This window comes from Hypomesus nipponensis, chromosome 14, assembly GCF_054491055.1.
Source record: "Hypomesus nipponensis isolate SF chromosome 14, ASM5449105v1, whole genome shotgun sequence".
Lineage (NCBI taxonomy): Eukaryota > Metazoa > Chordata > Actinopteri > Osmeriformes > Osmeridae > Hypomesus > Hypomesus nipponensis.
This window is the reverse complement of record NC_140374.1, coordinates 19,196,119-19,212,506: the sequence shown is the minus strand read 5'-3', so window position 1 is coordinate 19,212,506 and position 16,388 is coordinate 19,196,119. Positions and strand designations below refer to the sequence as shown.

General features: G+C 44.4%; 1 protein-coding gene across 4 annotated transcripts; it reads left to right on the top strand.

Annotated features, from left to right (window-relative positions):
* The first annotated feature begins 106 nt into the window (after positions 1 to 106).
* On the top strand, positions 107 to 8,144 carry kif23 (kinesin family member 23). 4 transcript variants are annotated; one of them, XM_084671575.1, is made up of 24 exons: positions 107 to 258; positions 503 to 569; positions 743 to 871; positions 952 to 1,057; positions 1,149 to 1,285; positions 1,385 to 1,497; positions 1,743 to 1,913; positions 2,170 to 2,214; positions 2,496 to 2,608; positions 2,714 to 2,835; positions 2,957 to 3,059; positions 3,325 to 3,404; positions 3,524 to 3,643; positions 3,759 to 3,918; positions 4,178 to 4,336; positions 4,436 to 4,602; positions 4,727 to 4,900; positions 5,017 to 5,202; positions 5,491 to 5,820; positions 6,163 to 6,396; positions 6,505 to 6,593; positions 7,246 to 7,327; positions 7,424 to 7,494; positions 7,595 to 8,144. In XM_084671575.1, the coding sequence occupies exons 1-24, from the start codon at positions 245 to 247 to the stop codon at positions 7,608 to 7,610; spliced, it is 2,988 nt and encodes a 995-aa protein (XP_084527701.1). In that variant the 5' UTR covers positions 107 to 244; the 3' UTR covers positions 7,611 to 8,144. The 4 variants fall into 4 exon arrangements, with proteins under 4 accessions (XP_084527701.1, XP_084527702.1, XP_084527703.1 ...); XM_084671576.1 differs by lacking the exon at positions 2,170 to 2,214; XM_084671577.1 differs by lacking the exon at positions 5,491 to 5,820.
* Positions 8,145 to 16,388: the final 8,244 nt, after the last annotated feature.

Here is a 16,388-nt window from a genome sequence, read left to right as displayed (position 1 = left end):
GGCTTCAGCTTGACAGTAGGTGTCAGCATCGCCCTCTGTACGCAGATGTGGCTTTTATTTTGAAAAGTGAGGTTGGACCGGAACAGGAAAAAATATATAGACTCGATGGCGCTTTCTTTGTTCTGATTGGTCCATTTGAAAAATCCGTTGTCCTCGAGACCGGAGGGAAAGTTCGAACTTGGAACTGAGGAGAAGGATCTCAGAAAAGAAGAGTTGAAATAATAACAAACAACAACAATTCACCATGATAAGACCTACGTGAGTACTCATTCAAAAAAGACAATTTAGATGTACTGTATTTGTAATTAACTGATACATTTGTTAAATTAGCTTATTGAGTAAATGACTACCTGATAGCTGGATTGGAGAGAAGTAGCTCTAGCTAACCTAGCTGACTACAGTACAGTAGGTCGTTAGCTCCAGCTATCTAGCTACAGTACTCCAGCCAGATTCTTTAGCCACCTGTGTAGCTAACACTGTTGTTACGTCTTGTTATTTTAAGTAAGGGCAAAACCCCTCGTAGACCTGCTCCCAAGAAGCCACCCAGCAACCAGAAAGACCCGGTTGGGGTGAGTATCTAACAGTAAACGATACTGTATAGTAACCAATGTTAGGGTACTGAAGCTTTATACTGTACTGTACTGTACTGTACTGTACTGTAACGCTAGGTAGCTACTGTAGCTAAGCTACTGTAGCTAAGCTACGTAGCTCTATCTTAAGCATTATTTTTGATTCTCGTCAGGTGTACTGCCGTGTACGACCCCTGGGTGTAGAAGATGAGGAATGTTGTATCGAAGTAATCAGCAACACCACCATTCAGTTGCATGCCCCTGATGGGCTGAAAGCCAACAGGAATGGGGAGTTCAAAGAGGTAATTGTGAAATACCACCACAATCAGTCTTTCAGCATTGTCCAAAGTACTTATTTGACTAAATCATATGTCCTTTACAGACACAGTATTCTTTCAAGAAGGTGTTTGGAATTAGCACATCCCAGATGGAATTGTTTGAGGACGTTGCCAAACCTCTTGTGGATGACCTCATTCATAGTAAAAACGGTGAGAACAGGAGAGACAGGTTTTGTTTGATATTCCAAGGTTAACCCATGAGTACGCAGAAAGGTTTAAAAAAAATGTTTTGTATTGGCAGGCCTATTGTTTACTTACGGTGTCACAGGAAGTGGGAAGACTTTTACAATGACTGGTTCTCCAGGGCAGGGGGGTCTTCTCCCCCGGTCTCTTGACATGATCTTCAACAGCATAGGTCCATACCAGGCCAAGAGATTTGTAAGACACTCATTTTGGCTTGATTTTAGCCTTGCATCTAATTTTCATCGATTGTTTGTTGTCTCGGTTGTAAGTAACAGTCTGATTGTGTGTGTCAAGGTTTTCAAGACGGACGACAAGAATGGTATGGAGGTCCAGACTCAGGTTGACGCTCTGCTTGAAAGGCAAAGGAGGGAAAACCAGTCATCTGTTCCCAAAACCCCTTCCTCCAAGTACGTTTCATGCCCAGTTTCAATTATTTCAAATAAATACATTATAATATGCTAAGCTAGTATTAAAGGAATAGTTCACCCCAAAATCAAAAATACATATTTTTCCTCTTATCATTTATCAGTCCAGAATGACAATGTATAACATTAGCTAGCAGTGAGCAAGATAAGTTTTAAATGTCTTCCTCGTAGTCTGACATTGCTAGCTTGTAGAGCTTTCATGATTGGCTTTGTTGTAATATCTGTAGACAGAGGCTGGATCCGGAATTTGCCGACATGATCAATCCAGAGGAGGCGTGCAAAGCTGAAGGTGTTGATGAGGATAGCAGCTACAGTGTGTTTGTGTCCTACATTGAGATCTACAATAACTACATCTACGATCTTCTGGAGGAAGCTCCATTTGAGCCAATCAGACCAAAGTAAGCTCAAGAACATCAAACCAAGTTACAAATGCAAGAATTTCCTAATGTGTTCACTGTTCATTAATGGATAATATATTATGAACTGATTGCCAACAGTTTGTACCTCATCCTCGTAATGTATCACAATCTGGTTTTATTTGAACTAAGAAGCCACTGTTCATGCAGGATGGCCTACTGACTGATATTCTGTGGTACTTTGTTTGGAGTCACTGTAGAGTAGGTTGCAGATCAAATGTTTGTGTTCCTTTGCTAGGTGGAATGGTGGAGGCACTCCTCTGAGGCAGAACACTGAGTTCATGTGCGTGGCCAGTGAGAGTAGCTCAAATAAGCACATTGTCTTACCGTTGCATTTGGCTGTTGTATAGTTTACTAGTTCCGTTAGATGCTTATATGTGCTTTGTATTGGCACAGCTATTTAATGCTTTGTTTGCGTTGTCATGGTTATCTAATAGCATTTTGTGTCCGGAATGCATTCACCCAACACTAACAGAAATGGTCCTTGCTGTAATTGTATGCTCTCTTTTTGTTGTCATTGTTGCACTTTATTTCACTACTCACTTGTGTATTATGTGGCTGTAGACCTCCGCAATCCAAAATCCTCAGAGAAGATCAGAACCACAACATGTATGTGGCCGGATGCACGGAGGTTGAGGTGAAGTCCACAGAGGAAGCATTTGAGGTTTTCTGGAGAGGTGAGCTCTGTTAAAAGCTACAAATCAACCAGTACTTCAGATGTTACCTCTCTTGTTGCCCGTCAGTTTCAGTTTGCTAAACACTTTTACACGTGTTTGTTGCAGGCCAAAAGAAAAGGAGGATTGCCAACACTCAGCTAAACAGAGAATCCAGTCGTTCCCACAGTGTGTTCATCATCAAACTAGCACAGGCCCCCCTGGATGCAGACGGAGATAACATCCTGCAGGTCAGACGACTCTATGACCCAAACTAACAACCTCAAGGGTACTGCACTTCAATGGGTGGAAAAACTCTAGTTTGTTTATGAGATGTGTAACGTTGTTTATGTTTGACTGTTGGTTGGTTAGGATAAGAGCCAGGTGAATGTGAGCCAGCTGTGTCTGGTGGACCTGGCAGGCAGCGAGCGCACCAGCAGGACACGGGCCGAGGGCAGCCGCCTGAGAGAAGCAGGTCTGGGACCTCTAGACTGTCTCTTATTTACATTTAGTCATTTAGCAGACGCTCTTATCCAGAGCAAGTACAGGTTCTGTACTTACTGTACATTCCCATTGAATTGCCTTGCCCAAGGACACAACGTCATTTGGCACAGCGGGGAATCAATCCGGCAACCTTCTGATTACTAGACTCCCTCACAGCTCAGCCATCTGACTCCTTGACTTATGTAGGGTCACCTTCCGCCTGGAGCTGAGGCTTTAACAACAATCTGTGATTGCAGGTAACATCAACCAGTCCCTGATGACTCTGAGGACTTGTATAGAGGTTCTTAGGGAGAACCAGATGTGTGGCACAAACAAGGTGGGTTTTTAATCATTGTTCTATTTGTTGTTCTTGCCCTTTTTGTACCTTTTTGGCCGGTACAAATGTGCAAAAAAAAAAAAAAAAATGTGCAAAGACAATTCTACACCTTTTTACAGATGGTTCCCTATAGAGATTCAAAAGTGACACACCTGTTCAAGAACTACTTTGATGGAGAGGGAAAAGTCCGGATGGTGGTCTGTGTCAATCCCAAAGCTGATGACTATGAGGAAACCATGGTATGTCTGCTTAATTCGGTTTTTAATGCCAGTGTAAATCAAAACCATTCGTCATCATTCGCATGTGAAACACTCGCACCACTGTACTTGTGAAAGCGTTTTTCTGTGTGTGCAGCTGGTGATGCGGTTCGCTGAGATGACCCAGGAAGTGGAGGTGGCGCGGCCGGTGGACAGACCCATCTGTGGCTTTGCTGCCGGGCGGCGGCAGAAGAACCAGGCCTTTAAGGACGAGCTCTCCCGGCGCCTGGAGGAGAGGGGCGGCCCTGTAGACGGAGGTGACTGTCTCGTCTGCGCCACAACAGAGACAAACCCAGAGCCTTTATGCAACGTCAACGTCATTCATTGGGGCTGTCACCAGCAGTTTAATAATCATGCATTCTCCTTTCAAACAAGCTGTCCTCGTCACAATGTACTCGTATTGTGTTTGTTCTATCCTTTGGTACCAGGTGGAAATGTCATACATGTTTATGGCATGGTCAGTTGTAATGCATGTATCCTCTGTCATCTTTGACTTCCTGTTGTCGTTCCCTGCAGCCCCCTCTGTGATGAACGAGCTGCTGCAGAGCTTCCCCCCACTGCCCGCCTGCGAGCTACTGGACCCCCACGATGACGTCACCCTGCCCAGGATCATCCAGGTGCTGGAACAGAGGCAACGCATCCGGCACAGGATGACCGAGGAGTACCACAAAGCCGGTGAGACAGAGCGTCCGAGTTCAAGCCTCACCTCTTAAGCTGCTGCCTGGGGTTGGATGCAGTGGGTCATACCTTTTTCTTTTTTTAAACCCTGTTCAGCCAAAATGATGAAGTCCATGCTGCAGGAGTTGGACAGCAACCTCGTCACCAAAGAGAACTTCATCCATGATCAGAGGGGCAAACTGGGAGAGAAGGACAAAATCATCCAGAACCAGAAGGCTGAGATGGAGCGTCTGGAGAAGAAGGCCAAGATGCTGGAGTACAAGGTAAAGACATCCCCCCCCTCCTGCCCCCCGAGTCCAGTGAGTCAACCTCCAGACTGCTCTAGTGTGCTGCAACTGACATGGCTGTAATGCTCCTGTGTGTGTGTGTGTGTGTGTGCGTGTCCAGATCGACATCCTTCAGAAGACCACCAACATCTACGAGGAAGACAAGCGCTCGCTGCAGCAGGAGCTGGAGAGCCGGGAGCAGAAGTTCCTGAGGGAGCTGTCTGAGAAGAAGCGCATGGAGGCCCGCATGCAGGGCATGGTGTCGGACACCAAGCAGAAATGGGAGAAGGAATGCGTGAGTAGCCCTTCGATGAACTGTACAGACGCGCGCGCACACACGCACGCACAACCTTCACTGCCCCCGCATGAGGGTGTGTGGGTCTTAACGCCAGGGTCTGCTGTGTGCAACAGGAGAGGCGTGTGAACGCCAAGCAGCTGGAGATGCAGAACAAGCTGTGGGTGAAGGACGAGAAACTGAAGCAGCTCAAGGCCATCGTGACTGAGAGCAAGTCTGAGAGGCCCGAGGCGCCCCAGCGGCCCTCCCGGGAGAGGGACCGACTTCCTGCCAAGAGATCTGCGTCACCCTCCCCTGTTCCTGTACGTTACGCCGACATGCGCTTCTAGAGCCCTGCCTGCCAGCTGTCCTTCCTCCTTCACTAACCTACTGACCTGCTTTCTTAGGACCGGATCACTTTATAGCGTGATGTTTTTGTTGTTGTATTTCTATCCTGTTGAACCCTCGTCTAAAACTGAATGCTGCTGCCTCTAATATTGACTCATGCCTCCAATCGAAAATTCACCTCATTGCTCTTTACCCATAGCCAGTCTTGTGGTTGATGTTTGTGTGCATGCTGCGATGGGTGACTAACTGGGTGTTGTGTGCAGTCTCTGTACTCTGCTCCTCAGCCGTGCCCCCCCAGCCAGGCCCCCGTGTACTACCCCTCCCAGTTCAGGCCAGGGCCCTCCTCCCCCACTCCTAGCGCTAGCTCCCTGTCTGTAGCCTCCTGCATCTCCGACTGGGAGCTGAGGGCCTCCCAGGACAGCTGCAGGCAGGATAGCCACTCCCCCTTTGCCCCAGAGCCAGCCTATCAGACTAGAGGTGTAGACCAGGTCCAGGCCGCCAGCCTGGACAGGAGAAGAGGCAGGTGCTGGGTCAGGGAGGCAGAGACCCGCCCCCAGCCATGTGACCTAGACGTAGGCGAGGAAGCGCACAGGGTCAGTGAAGCTTGAGGTGGTAAAGATGTGCGAGGAATCACACTAACATCTCAGTTGACCTAAGGTCTTGTTTTGTTCTCGTGGGGTTTTTTGAAATGTGGGTTTGAATGGCTGTAGGGGAAAATGCTTTAAAATATATTTCCCCTTGTATATGTTTTTTTGCACTTTAGACATAAATAAACAGATTTTCTTACTAACAACATGATCCTCTTTAATAACTCCTGACTGATCATGGATTGTATCTTATCTGTTTCGAACGGGCCCTTTTACGTGGATCTGATTGGTCATCAGCCACACAGACCACCCTCTGACTTGTCGCCGACTCCTCCTCCTTCTGAGCAGACTGCAGCGCCGGTGCGGCCGCTGCACCGGCGCTCCCACTCGGCCGGAGGGGAGAGGTGGGTGGACCACAAGCCCTCCTCCAACGTGGAGCTGGACACGGTCATGCAGCCCATCCTCCACAACGCCATCAAAGTGTCCACCCCCAGCGAGAAGGCCTTGTCCAAGTGTGACAAGTACGTGCTGACTCACCAGGAAGTGGCTTCCGATGGGGAGATCCAGACCAAGCTGATCAAGGTACCCCCCACAGACTCGCTTGACTCACACCGCGCACCGATCGTCTTTTCTGGAGGGTGCAATGAGGGTGTCTGATTTTTGGGGTTGGGTTATTTTCTTTTCATTCAGGGCGAGGTGTTCAAAACCAGAGGCGGTGGACAAGCAGTCCAGTTCACTGACATTGAAACTCTGAAACAGGAGCTCCCATCTGGCCCCAGGTAGGTGTTTAGCTAACCGGCTGAGCGGTTAGAGAATCGGGCTAGTGATCAGAAGGTTGCCGGATCGATTCCGCGCTGTGCTAAAAGGACGTTGTGTCCTTGGGCAAGGCACTTCACCCTAAGACTAACTTCACCAGGGAATCTCCCTGTACTTACTGTAAGTCGCTCTGGATAAGAGCGTCTGCTAAATGTAAATGTATACACCCTTGGGGGCAGGGAAGTCCTTCCAGGCTTGGTTCCCCTCTTCAAATTGCAAAAAAAGAGTTTTGTATATGACTGAGTTTTTAGTTAAATGTGGGTGTGAATGTAGGATAGTGTCCTCTCCACTCCCACCCCCCAATATGTGCAAGAGAACACAACGTCTGAGAGGAGGGTCAAAGCAGCAAAACCACACATCAGGGGCATAAGGTCACATGGTCTGTGCATCAGGTCACATGGTCTTTGCATCAGGTCACATGGTCTGTGCATCAGGTCACATGGTCTGTGCATCAGGTCACATGGTCTGTGCATCAGGTCACATGGTCTGTGCATCAGGTCACATGGTCTGTGCATCAGGTCACATGGTCTGTGCAGGTCTCCCCGGATGTGTTCACCGTTGCCCACTCTGTTATCATCCACCCTTAAACGGAGGACTGTTTGTGTCTCCATGCAGTCGCAAGAGGAGGTCGTCTGAGGGCAAACCTGCCCAGGAGAATGAGCATGTGGAGGGAGACTGGACGGACGTGGAGACCAGGGTGAGAGCACGACCAGCGTGGGTGTACATGTGGGGTTTAAGACCTTAGGTTAACCTGGCTGTTCTCACACTGTCCTCTCCCTCTCTCCTCCCCCAGTGCTCTGTCGCTCTGGAGATGAGAGCTGGGTCAAACATGGGGCCAGGATACCAACACCACGGATACCCTAAGTGAGTTCTACCTTGTTACTTCACGCAAAAAAAAAAAAAAAAAGTGTTTTGTGAAGTCGATGTTTGATTGGGTTTTCTAATAAATGTATTTGTATTGCAGGCGCAGGAAGCCTTAAGCAGCCTGGCCAAGTTCCTGCAACACACTCCATGCCTGACTTCCCACGTGCAATACCACACATTTAACTTTGAAATATTGCTGTAGTATCACTATTTAAACAATTTTCTATGCTTTTATATAAAAATGTATATATTGTTCACTGAGACTTTTATCACATGTTTTATAGTTTGGTGTGGTCACAAAAGTGTTAATGTATCATGATTTAGCCAAAGACTTGTTAAGTTGTATTGTCCAGTGACCAACAAAACGTTTTGCATTTGTATACTTGTGTGTAATTTTAGGGTTGGCAACCTAACGTGGTTGCATGGCACATAAGTAGAGTTGAAGGGAGGTCAATAAGATGACCCCTTTGTTTGTGTGTTATTATTCTCCTTGTGTCAAAATTAATGTTCAGGTTCACTTTTTGAATCAGCAGGTGTTTCATTTTTACATTTTCTCTGTTCATGTGTGAAGATTTGATCTTAGGAGCTGAGCTGCACAGCCTTTACTGTACTCTACTGTAGGAATTCAATAAATTCCTTTTGTATCACCAGTTTTAGTTGTCATTATACATTTGCTCAATTAACTTTGAACATTAGGTGGCAGCAATGTACTATAATTGGTATCAACAGGGTTCCTACAGGGTATTAAAAAAAATCTACAATTCTGAACTTTAAGGCCTTAAAACGTCTTAGAAACTGACAGGTTTTCCTCCGAGGTCGTAAATTTAATTTTGTCAGGTGTAAAAAAGGTTTTTCCCTCGTTCATTTCCAGAAACGCTGGCCGCAGAAAGTTATTACAAAGTATCAAAACAGTACTGAGTCGTAGCCTACAAAGTGGAGCACTAGAGGATGTATTGTCAATTAGATTGAGCGAGGTTTGAATCAGGGGTATCGTATTTGGCAATAGATTCCATGGTACACATGCTTACCCACTGAGCCACAAAGGTTCCTGCTTAGTTATCTTCTACAAGACAGTGTCATTTTCTATATGACACTATTAAATGCCAAAGGACAACATACGTTTAGTTTCTGCTAATGCCAAGTAATAAAACAGAATACTCTGCCTTCTAATCAAACTTACAAAACAAGTGAAAGTTTGCTTAAGGATTTCTAAGAACTTGTTCACAAAATACAGTGACGATAAGTAGACTTTTCTTGAATAGACATTAATTTCTGCAACACGGTTAAATATTAAACAGAAATGTACAGCTACCGTCTATAAGGGGTGGGAATCTTTTGGTACCTCACGATTCGATTCTTGGGGTCACAATTCGACAAAAAATTGATTCACGAGTTTTTCGATTTTTAATCAAATTGCAATTCAATGCTTACATAAAAAATAAAATTGTGGATTGATGTGAATTGCTAGAAGACTGAATCGCGATTCATATCTGAATCGTTTTTTTCCCCCACCCCTAGTACTTAGTGCTGAATGAAATGAAATTAGGTTACTTATGTGATTGCTTTATCTGTAAATTGAATTCATGCTTTTTCATTTTTTTTCGGAATTTCTTTGATTTGAATATTTTTTTGGGTGATGCGTTGTTTAGGTCTTAAATTTCAATCTTTATGGTCTTAAAATGTCTATAAAAGATCTTCAATTGGACTTACTGAAACCTGTATCAACTAATATTCTAATGTTGGAACACAGCTTGAAGCTCAGAGGACCAGATCAACTGTTGATATCTGATGCATTTATTCTGCAACATGAGAGAACCATCAATATTTCACCTCAAAAGCTTCTCCCTCTGATGCACGCAGAAATATTTGTGTAAGAAACATACAATTGTAGATGAATATGCCCTTCATTACACATTCAGTAAAGTTTCACTTTCTCCCCCTGTTTTTTTAGTTGCCTGTCTCGTCAAGAATCAGTAATTGTTCAGAATGGAGAAAATATTGCGACATTTCAACAACCCACTGTGTTGCAGTATCCAGTGCAGCATCACCAGCTCTGAAGTGGAGCCCTACACCCCTCTTTATCATCACAACTCACGTCAGCCATTGTAGCGCCACGACTCAAGGCCATCCAATCAGTGATCAGCAGTAGCCAGGCTTCCACTCACTCATTCAGGCTTGAGCAGAGAGTTAAAATCTCATCCACCACCAGACTGGCACTGTTTCAATTTGAGAGCACTGGTGAGTGACTAACACAGGGGCTCTTGGAAAGGGTCAAGGGGCTAGAGCGACGAAGCTGCCATTAAACTCACTCCTGTGTGATATGGAGTGCTCTGCGTTTTGACTGGTCTGTCCTACTCACACCCAGGCCTATCTAACCTGGGGAGATCAGAAGCTGTGTTGTGATTGCTTTTTCACATGATCATCATTTCACAAATGATGGAACATCGTGATCGCGTTTTTAAACCTCTTCATACCTGCATATCATACTAACATCCTGACATTTCTGTTGGATGAATTGGACGTCCAAAACATGTGCACAATATTTGTGTATAGTGCATATTCTCTCATAACGACTGGCTAAAAGCAGAGATGGTTATACAAAGTGTCAGTAACAGGTACATTAATAAACATGGATTCATTATTAAATGTAATTACTATCAGTTTATTTTCTGCTAAAACTCAGCCAGTGGGCACTCAATCACTGTAAACATTGCATAAGCACATCTTTAGGTCCTTCCAAAAACATCTCAACATGTCAAAACTGCGACGGTCTGACAGTCTGAAGTGTCAATCAATCACCATCCAGCCCATCTCCCTGCCTTCTGGAAATGATCCAGGGCATGTGGGGCTTCTCTCCAAAGAGTGAAGGCAGGTCTGAGCTGAATCTTAATTTACATTTAGTCATTTAGCAGACGCTCTTATCCAGAGCGACTTACAGTAAGTACAGGGAAATTCCTCCCAAGGCAAGTAGGGTGAAGTGCCTTGCCCAAGGACACAACTCAATTTTTCACGGCCGGGAATCGAACCAAGCGTCTCTCACCCCTCCCGGTGTGGCTGTGATGAGGAAATGGGTCAGGGAATCACGAAGAGGAAGTGAGTCCCCAGGTGAACTCTGTGTGGATGTGATGTGATGGCTGGGACCATGAAGCTCAGGTCCTTCCTGTCAGACACATCTTTCTCACAGCTGTTGTTTTATTCTCACAGTTTTGTATTTGTATTTTGTATTTGTATTTCCAACCAGAAGAGGGCAACATGTTTCAGTGTATGAGATACTTCAACAATACTGCTTCTGAACAGAATTATTTCATGCATACCAAGTGGCTTATAATACTGTCTAGCATGTATTTGTTGTGTTGATGTGATGATGTTCAATGCATGGTATTTCACATGTATGAAACTGAATTCTTTCAAGTCAGTTTTTCCCCGATCAGATGTAAAAATCCACTAACTTATGGTGAGCTGTCACTGCATAGATAACTGCCTTAATATCGTAATTCTGGTTAGTCCTATCAATTGAATGAATGGACAAAAGCAATTCATGCCATGTGTAATTTTCACTGAAAATATTGGAAGTCATTGTTGTGTACACTCATTATAGCCAGAGTGGGCAGGATTGTGTTTTCTCCTCTGGCTTTTGTTCCTGGCAGGCGTCTAAGTGTTTGCAGCTGTCAGTTGTGTTCTTTCTCTAGGCTCATTGTATGTGGCTTGGCCACACTTTAACTGGCGGTGTCCTCACTGTGGTGACAGAACGCCATGACGGATTTCCACCGACTCCCTTTCACTGCAACCACAATGTGTCGCTCCTGGAAACACCCAAGTCCCTTTTTACAAGTGGTTGATCTCATCCAGTTACTGTTGTGGCAGACCTTGGCTTTGTGTGCTGTTGGCTCGTTGTTTTAGTGGTGCTCTGAGACGTTTGCAGGATGCAGGGAAGCAGGGACATTTCCAGATCATACTATGCTGTAACAATTATAATCGCAGCAACAATTCTAATCAAAACACGACCGCTGCTCTTTAATACTATTTGGACTCAACCATGTGTTGTACAGTACAAATTCTGTTATGTTATGATAGTGAGACTATCTTCAATAACCTACAGTATACTAAGACCAATAAACGTAAAAAGTAAAAGCAACTGTTATTTTAACCTTCTGGACATTGGCATTTGTCAGGATATAACCCAGGATGAGATAACAGAAACCTCCGTGCTATGAAGTCATCCAAGCTTTCATATGCAAACAAGCAAAACCAACAGTGGAACCTCAAAGTTTTAAAATAAGCAAAATCTGGGTTGGCATTTAAAGTGGGTGAAATGGCCCCCACGTGATTTTCATATGTACATAAAGCTGAGCTTGCTCACTACACACACAGACACACGCATTCACAAACAAAGCCGACTGTGCACACAGTCTATCAATAGTTTATCTTGAAATAGTCTTGTGTTGGCACTTTTCACTCATTAAAGCACAGTTGTCTTTGTACATTGCACTTTGTAAACAGTAGGCAGGCAGTCCAGGGTTACAGGAAGGGGTTATGTAATTTTATGATTTGAATGGTTAACCTTGTTTCTTTCTAGTTACTTTTTGAAAGAAGATGAAAAGCTTCTATTCCACAGAACCAGTTGAATTAAGGGTGGATATTAAGATTGAATCATTCAGATTTTATTTTTATTTTTTACAAATCACATAAATATGATAAAATACATTAACTCATGTATTTAATACAATAATGAATGACTGTTGTGCATTTTTTGTGATAAGCAGACAAGATCATCGTTTTAGACGAGGCAGTGTAATCCCCTAGGCAGTTTTACACTTCCATTTGAATCCTATCAGTCCTGTGTTCATACTGGAGCCATGCTCTAGCCATGATTTATGACTGGTTTGATTTGCATTGAGCATTACCTATGAAGCGCATATCTGCATCAGCTTTATTGACTGCTAATGACCCAACACCGGGCTGATCAACTGGAGACAGAATTCAAATGAGGCTCAACCTTCCTCCGAGGCTGGTTTAAGCAAACACCATGGCAGCTGGCAGAGAAATCATTGTGACTAATGGTCTCAGTGTGAGACAGAAGCAAGACTGTGGGAGGCTGTTCTACTCTGTTAGCGGCCGACTTTGTTTATCTTTCTTCAGACTACAGTGTGACGATGTGATTCCGGTGGTGGCAGTATTTGTTTGCTTTGCCTTGTTGTCAATGTGCCACAACACCAATAATCCCTTAATAGTCGTTTCATAGCATATGGTTTAGACAACATGTACTAACAACATGTTTCAATTCCTTAGAAGAAATTCAGAGTTGACCTGCTTGCACATTGTTGGTCATGTGTAGGTGTGACTGCTACTCATATCTTTATGACATGCTAGTCTGCTGCTCTAACACGGTTCACGTTCTGTTTCTCAATAGTGCTACCATGGTCATAGTTTATAGACGCTCTGGGACGTTACCAAGAAAGACAAATGTCATTTTGTCTTTCGCTTCATCCATATTTATTGTTTCACCTTGGTGATATTTCACAGTCTCCCCAGTATCCCCCTCCCTCCCAGTCCTCAGCATGACCAATACGCACATCAAAGAGTGAGTGGAGGCTGCAGCATTCTTTGAAGCGTGTTTGTGAAGCTGGATTTGCTGAGCTAACATGGTCCACAGAACCCCCCCTTGAATCCGTTTGTTTGGCTAGCATCCTCATTGTTTGCTGAGGACCTGAGCAGATTCTAATGGAGAACTAGGTAGGCATCTTCCTGGTCTTCCTTCTGTCTTTGAGCAGTTTAACGCATCAGTAGTGCCAATGCGTTTACTCATCTGACATATGCTTCACTGCGTGCCAGCGCAAATATTTATCTAATATTAAATTGGCTGGAAAATTTGGAGGCGGTAAAAAGCCAGAAAATGTTTCTCAACATCACACAAGGACAAAATAACATGGGCCAATGTTGTGCAGTGCCAAACACCAAATAAGTAGAGTAATAAATGAATAAAGGGAGGTGGAGTGTGAAGATAACAAACAGTGAAACTATTGTTAATGGGTTACTTTGTGTCATGTTGTTCTCAGAACACGGGACAAGAGTTTCCAGCGGTGATTATATTCTACACATAAAACACTGGCCATGTCCCCGGGAAGTCATTAACTATTTACACAAGCACTTTCCATCTACAAAATAGCAACTGTGCGTTTGAGACAGTAGGCTGACCGAGTGTGGTGGAGGGGGGGGGGGTAAAGAGGGGGAAGTACACATAACAATCTTGCAGTCAGCAGTGTTGTATTGTGCTGCGTCACTCCACATTCATACCAAGTCTTGACCTGCGCATGCAGCATGTATTTCATTCAAAGGGGATCATAAAATCTTGAAAATGGCCATCTCTTAGAAAGTATCGAACGTTTCCAAGTTAAATGGATAAATGCTGTACATCTGTTAATCGCACGGTGAAGCTGGAGAAGTGGTTTCGACCCGTCAGTGAGCTTTAGACTGTTTCAAATTTAAATGGGAATTATATTATTCCACTCCCCTTCTCTCTCTCTCTCTCTCTCTCTCTCTCTCTCTCTCTCTCTCTCTCTCTCTCTCTCTCTCTCTCTCTCTCTCTCTCTCTCTCTCTCTCTCTCTCTCTCTCTCTCTCTCTCTCTCTCTCTCTCTCTCTCTCTCTCCCTCTCACTTTATACATATGGATGGTTCATTTAGCCTACACGAGTCAGTGAATACATAACATTCAAAACACAGCGAGGGCCCACAGGGATGGAATGAGACCACAAATGCAGAGGACGTTGCCGCAGCAACCCCTCCATGTGTTTAGCATCCAAACTACCTCTCTGCAAGTCGGCTTGAATGACATGCAGCTAACATGACCTCAGTGTGAACTCAATGCACCAACTTTACAAGGTGAATGATCCTGAAACTGCCCCACAGACCAAGATGTTAAATAGTGTGACCTGAATAAATAAATAAACACCTCACAAGTGCTTGTTGTCATGCCTTAGTCGTAAAAAAAAAGGTCCTAGTTTGACTACGACAGCAGTGTGGAGACTTGTGTTCTGTCTGCCTGACGCCTACCTACATCCTACTGAAGCTGTCAGTCATCCCCTCCTGTTCTGCTTTTCATTAGCACCATACCTTCAGCATGGGCAGGTCCATGGCTGTTATCTCAATGATGTTCTAATGCTAGTCAAACAGCGCTGTGTTTGACTCAATAGAGGCCGTGTTAGTCAGGAGAGTCAATATTAGCTGAGCACACAGAGTTGGTCTGGAGGAAGGAGAGGAAGGGGGGGGGGGGGTTACAGATGCTGTGTGGGGAGCAACATTTATAGTGTGCTCTGTTGGTGAACCTTGACCAGTCTGCTCAGCAACAATAATAAAGATGCTAGGAGATAGCAGAGCTTCCTTGTTTGACAAGAGTGACATTTCTTTTATTGTCAGCCTTTTTATGTGAATGTTGTTGTTGGACTTGAAGTTTGGCTATTCTCTCTCTCTCTTTTCTTCTCTCGCCCAGGCTTGCCCTGCCTCATCCCCAGGCCCTGCAGGACTTGTTCAAATGCTATTGTGCAAACTCCGGGTTTCAAGGGAAGCTTGCATTCCTGACAAACATTCCTGAAGAACTAGGCACTTCTATTTGTGGTCAGCTTCTTTTCAACCTACAAAATAGCTGAAAATATCCACACCTTAGTTGACATCATAACAACGCAAACACTCATGCACACAAACAATACATCTGTCTTATTTCATTCACTGAACAGAGCGGAAAACAGATTAGTTAAGAGATTGAAAAAGAGGAGTAAATAGGTTGATCAGGTTGTGCTCATTCAGGAGAAATAGAATTTCAACCAAAGGAGGAAGTGGCCCACTACCTCATCTGAGAATCTGAAGTAAGACGCCAAGATTAAAGGATCAGTTGGCAGAGTCTTGTTTGTGTAAGGCTCGGTCTGGCCTGTTGAATCCATATGCTGCTCTTGGAAGCCACCAGAGATATTGACTGTCTGTGCATCTGCAAAACACAGATGCATTAGAACACACCGCCATCGGGGTTAATTTATCGTGTGGGAAACATGGGTACATTCGTTTCTGTGATTTTCTTACTACAATGATAATGCATTCCGTGGAGTACTTTCAAAGTACTACGCAGATTAGTTTGCTTAGTAAATTACACATCTACCATGCCTACCATGCCATGATTAAGACAACAGGTTTACAAACTCGACCAGGGATGAACAAACCAAAGAGGACAGGAACACTGAGGTCACCGCGAAACATAAACCGAAACCTTCTAGTCAGCACAACAGAATACCTCTGATGCTACAACATCCTCATCCCATTCACATCTGCTGACAGGTGAAAAAGCAACATTAGCTAATGCACTACTTAAAGACCATAATTGCTCTTTCCCTTACTGTTAATGAACGCTAATTAGAAGTCTGGAGCATTTTTTTCTTTTTTGGGTGTGTGTTACTTCTGCTTTAATGTGCCGTATTGTTCCTGTTCCAGCTCAATGCTAATGCTGCAGTGGGGGCTTTTAAAGCGAGATTATCTATCCATCTTTAGCATCTATTTCCAACTAAAAACCCACTAATAGCTGAGCCACAAAATTGCATATTTTCTTGATGTTATTTTGTCGTGCTGTTCTTTAGCTGGTAAATGTGTGCGCTAAAGTGGTTGAACAGACAAGCCTAGAAACTGCCAGTGCCACTAAAGTATGTGAACCCATCCTTTCTTTAACCTTCTTCAACGGCCTCTCCCCTACCACAAACACCACTTCCTCTGGGGAACAGCCTGCGCTTCACCTGCATGGGAACTAGTTGACTACAACCCTGCCCCTCCCAAAGCCTGAGTCAACATGCATAGGTTTAGTCACATAAGCTTCCCTTTTCACTGTACCCCAAATAGAACACAATAAGAACCTGATT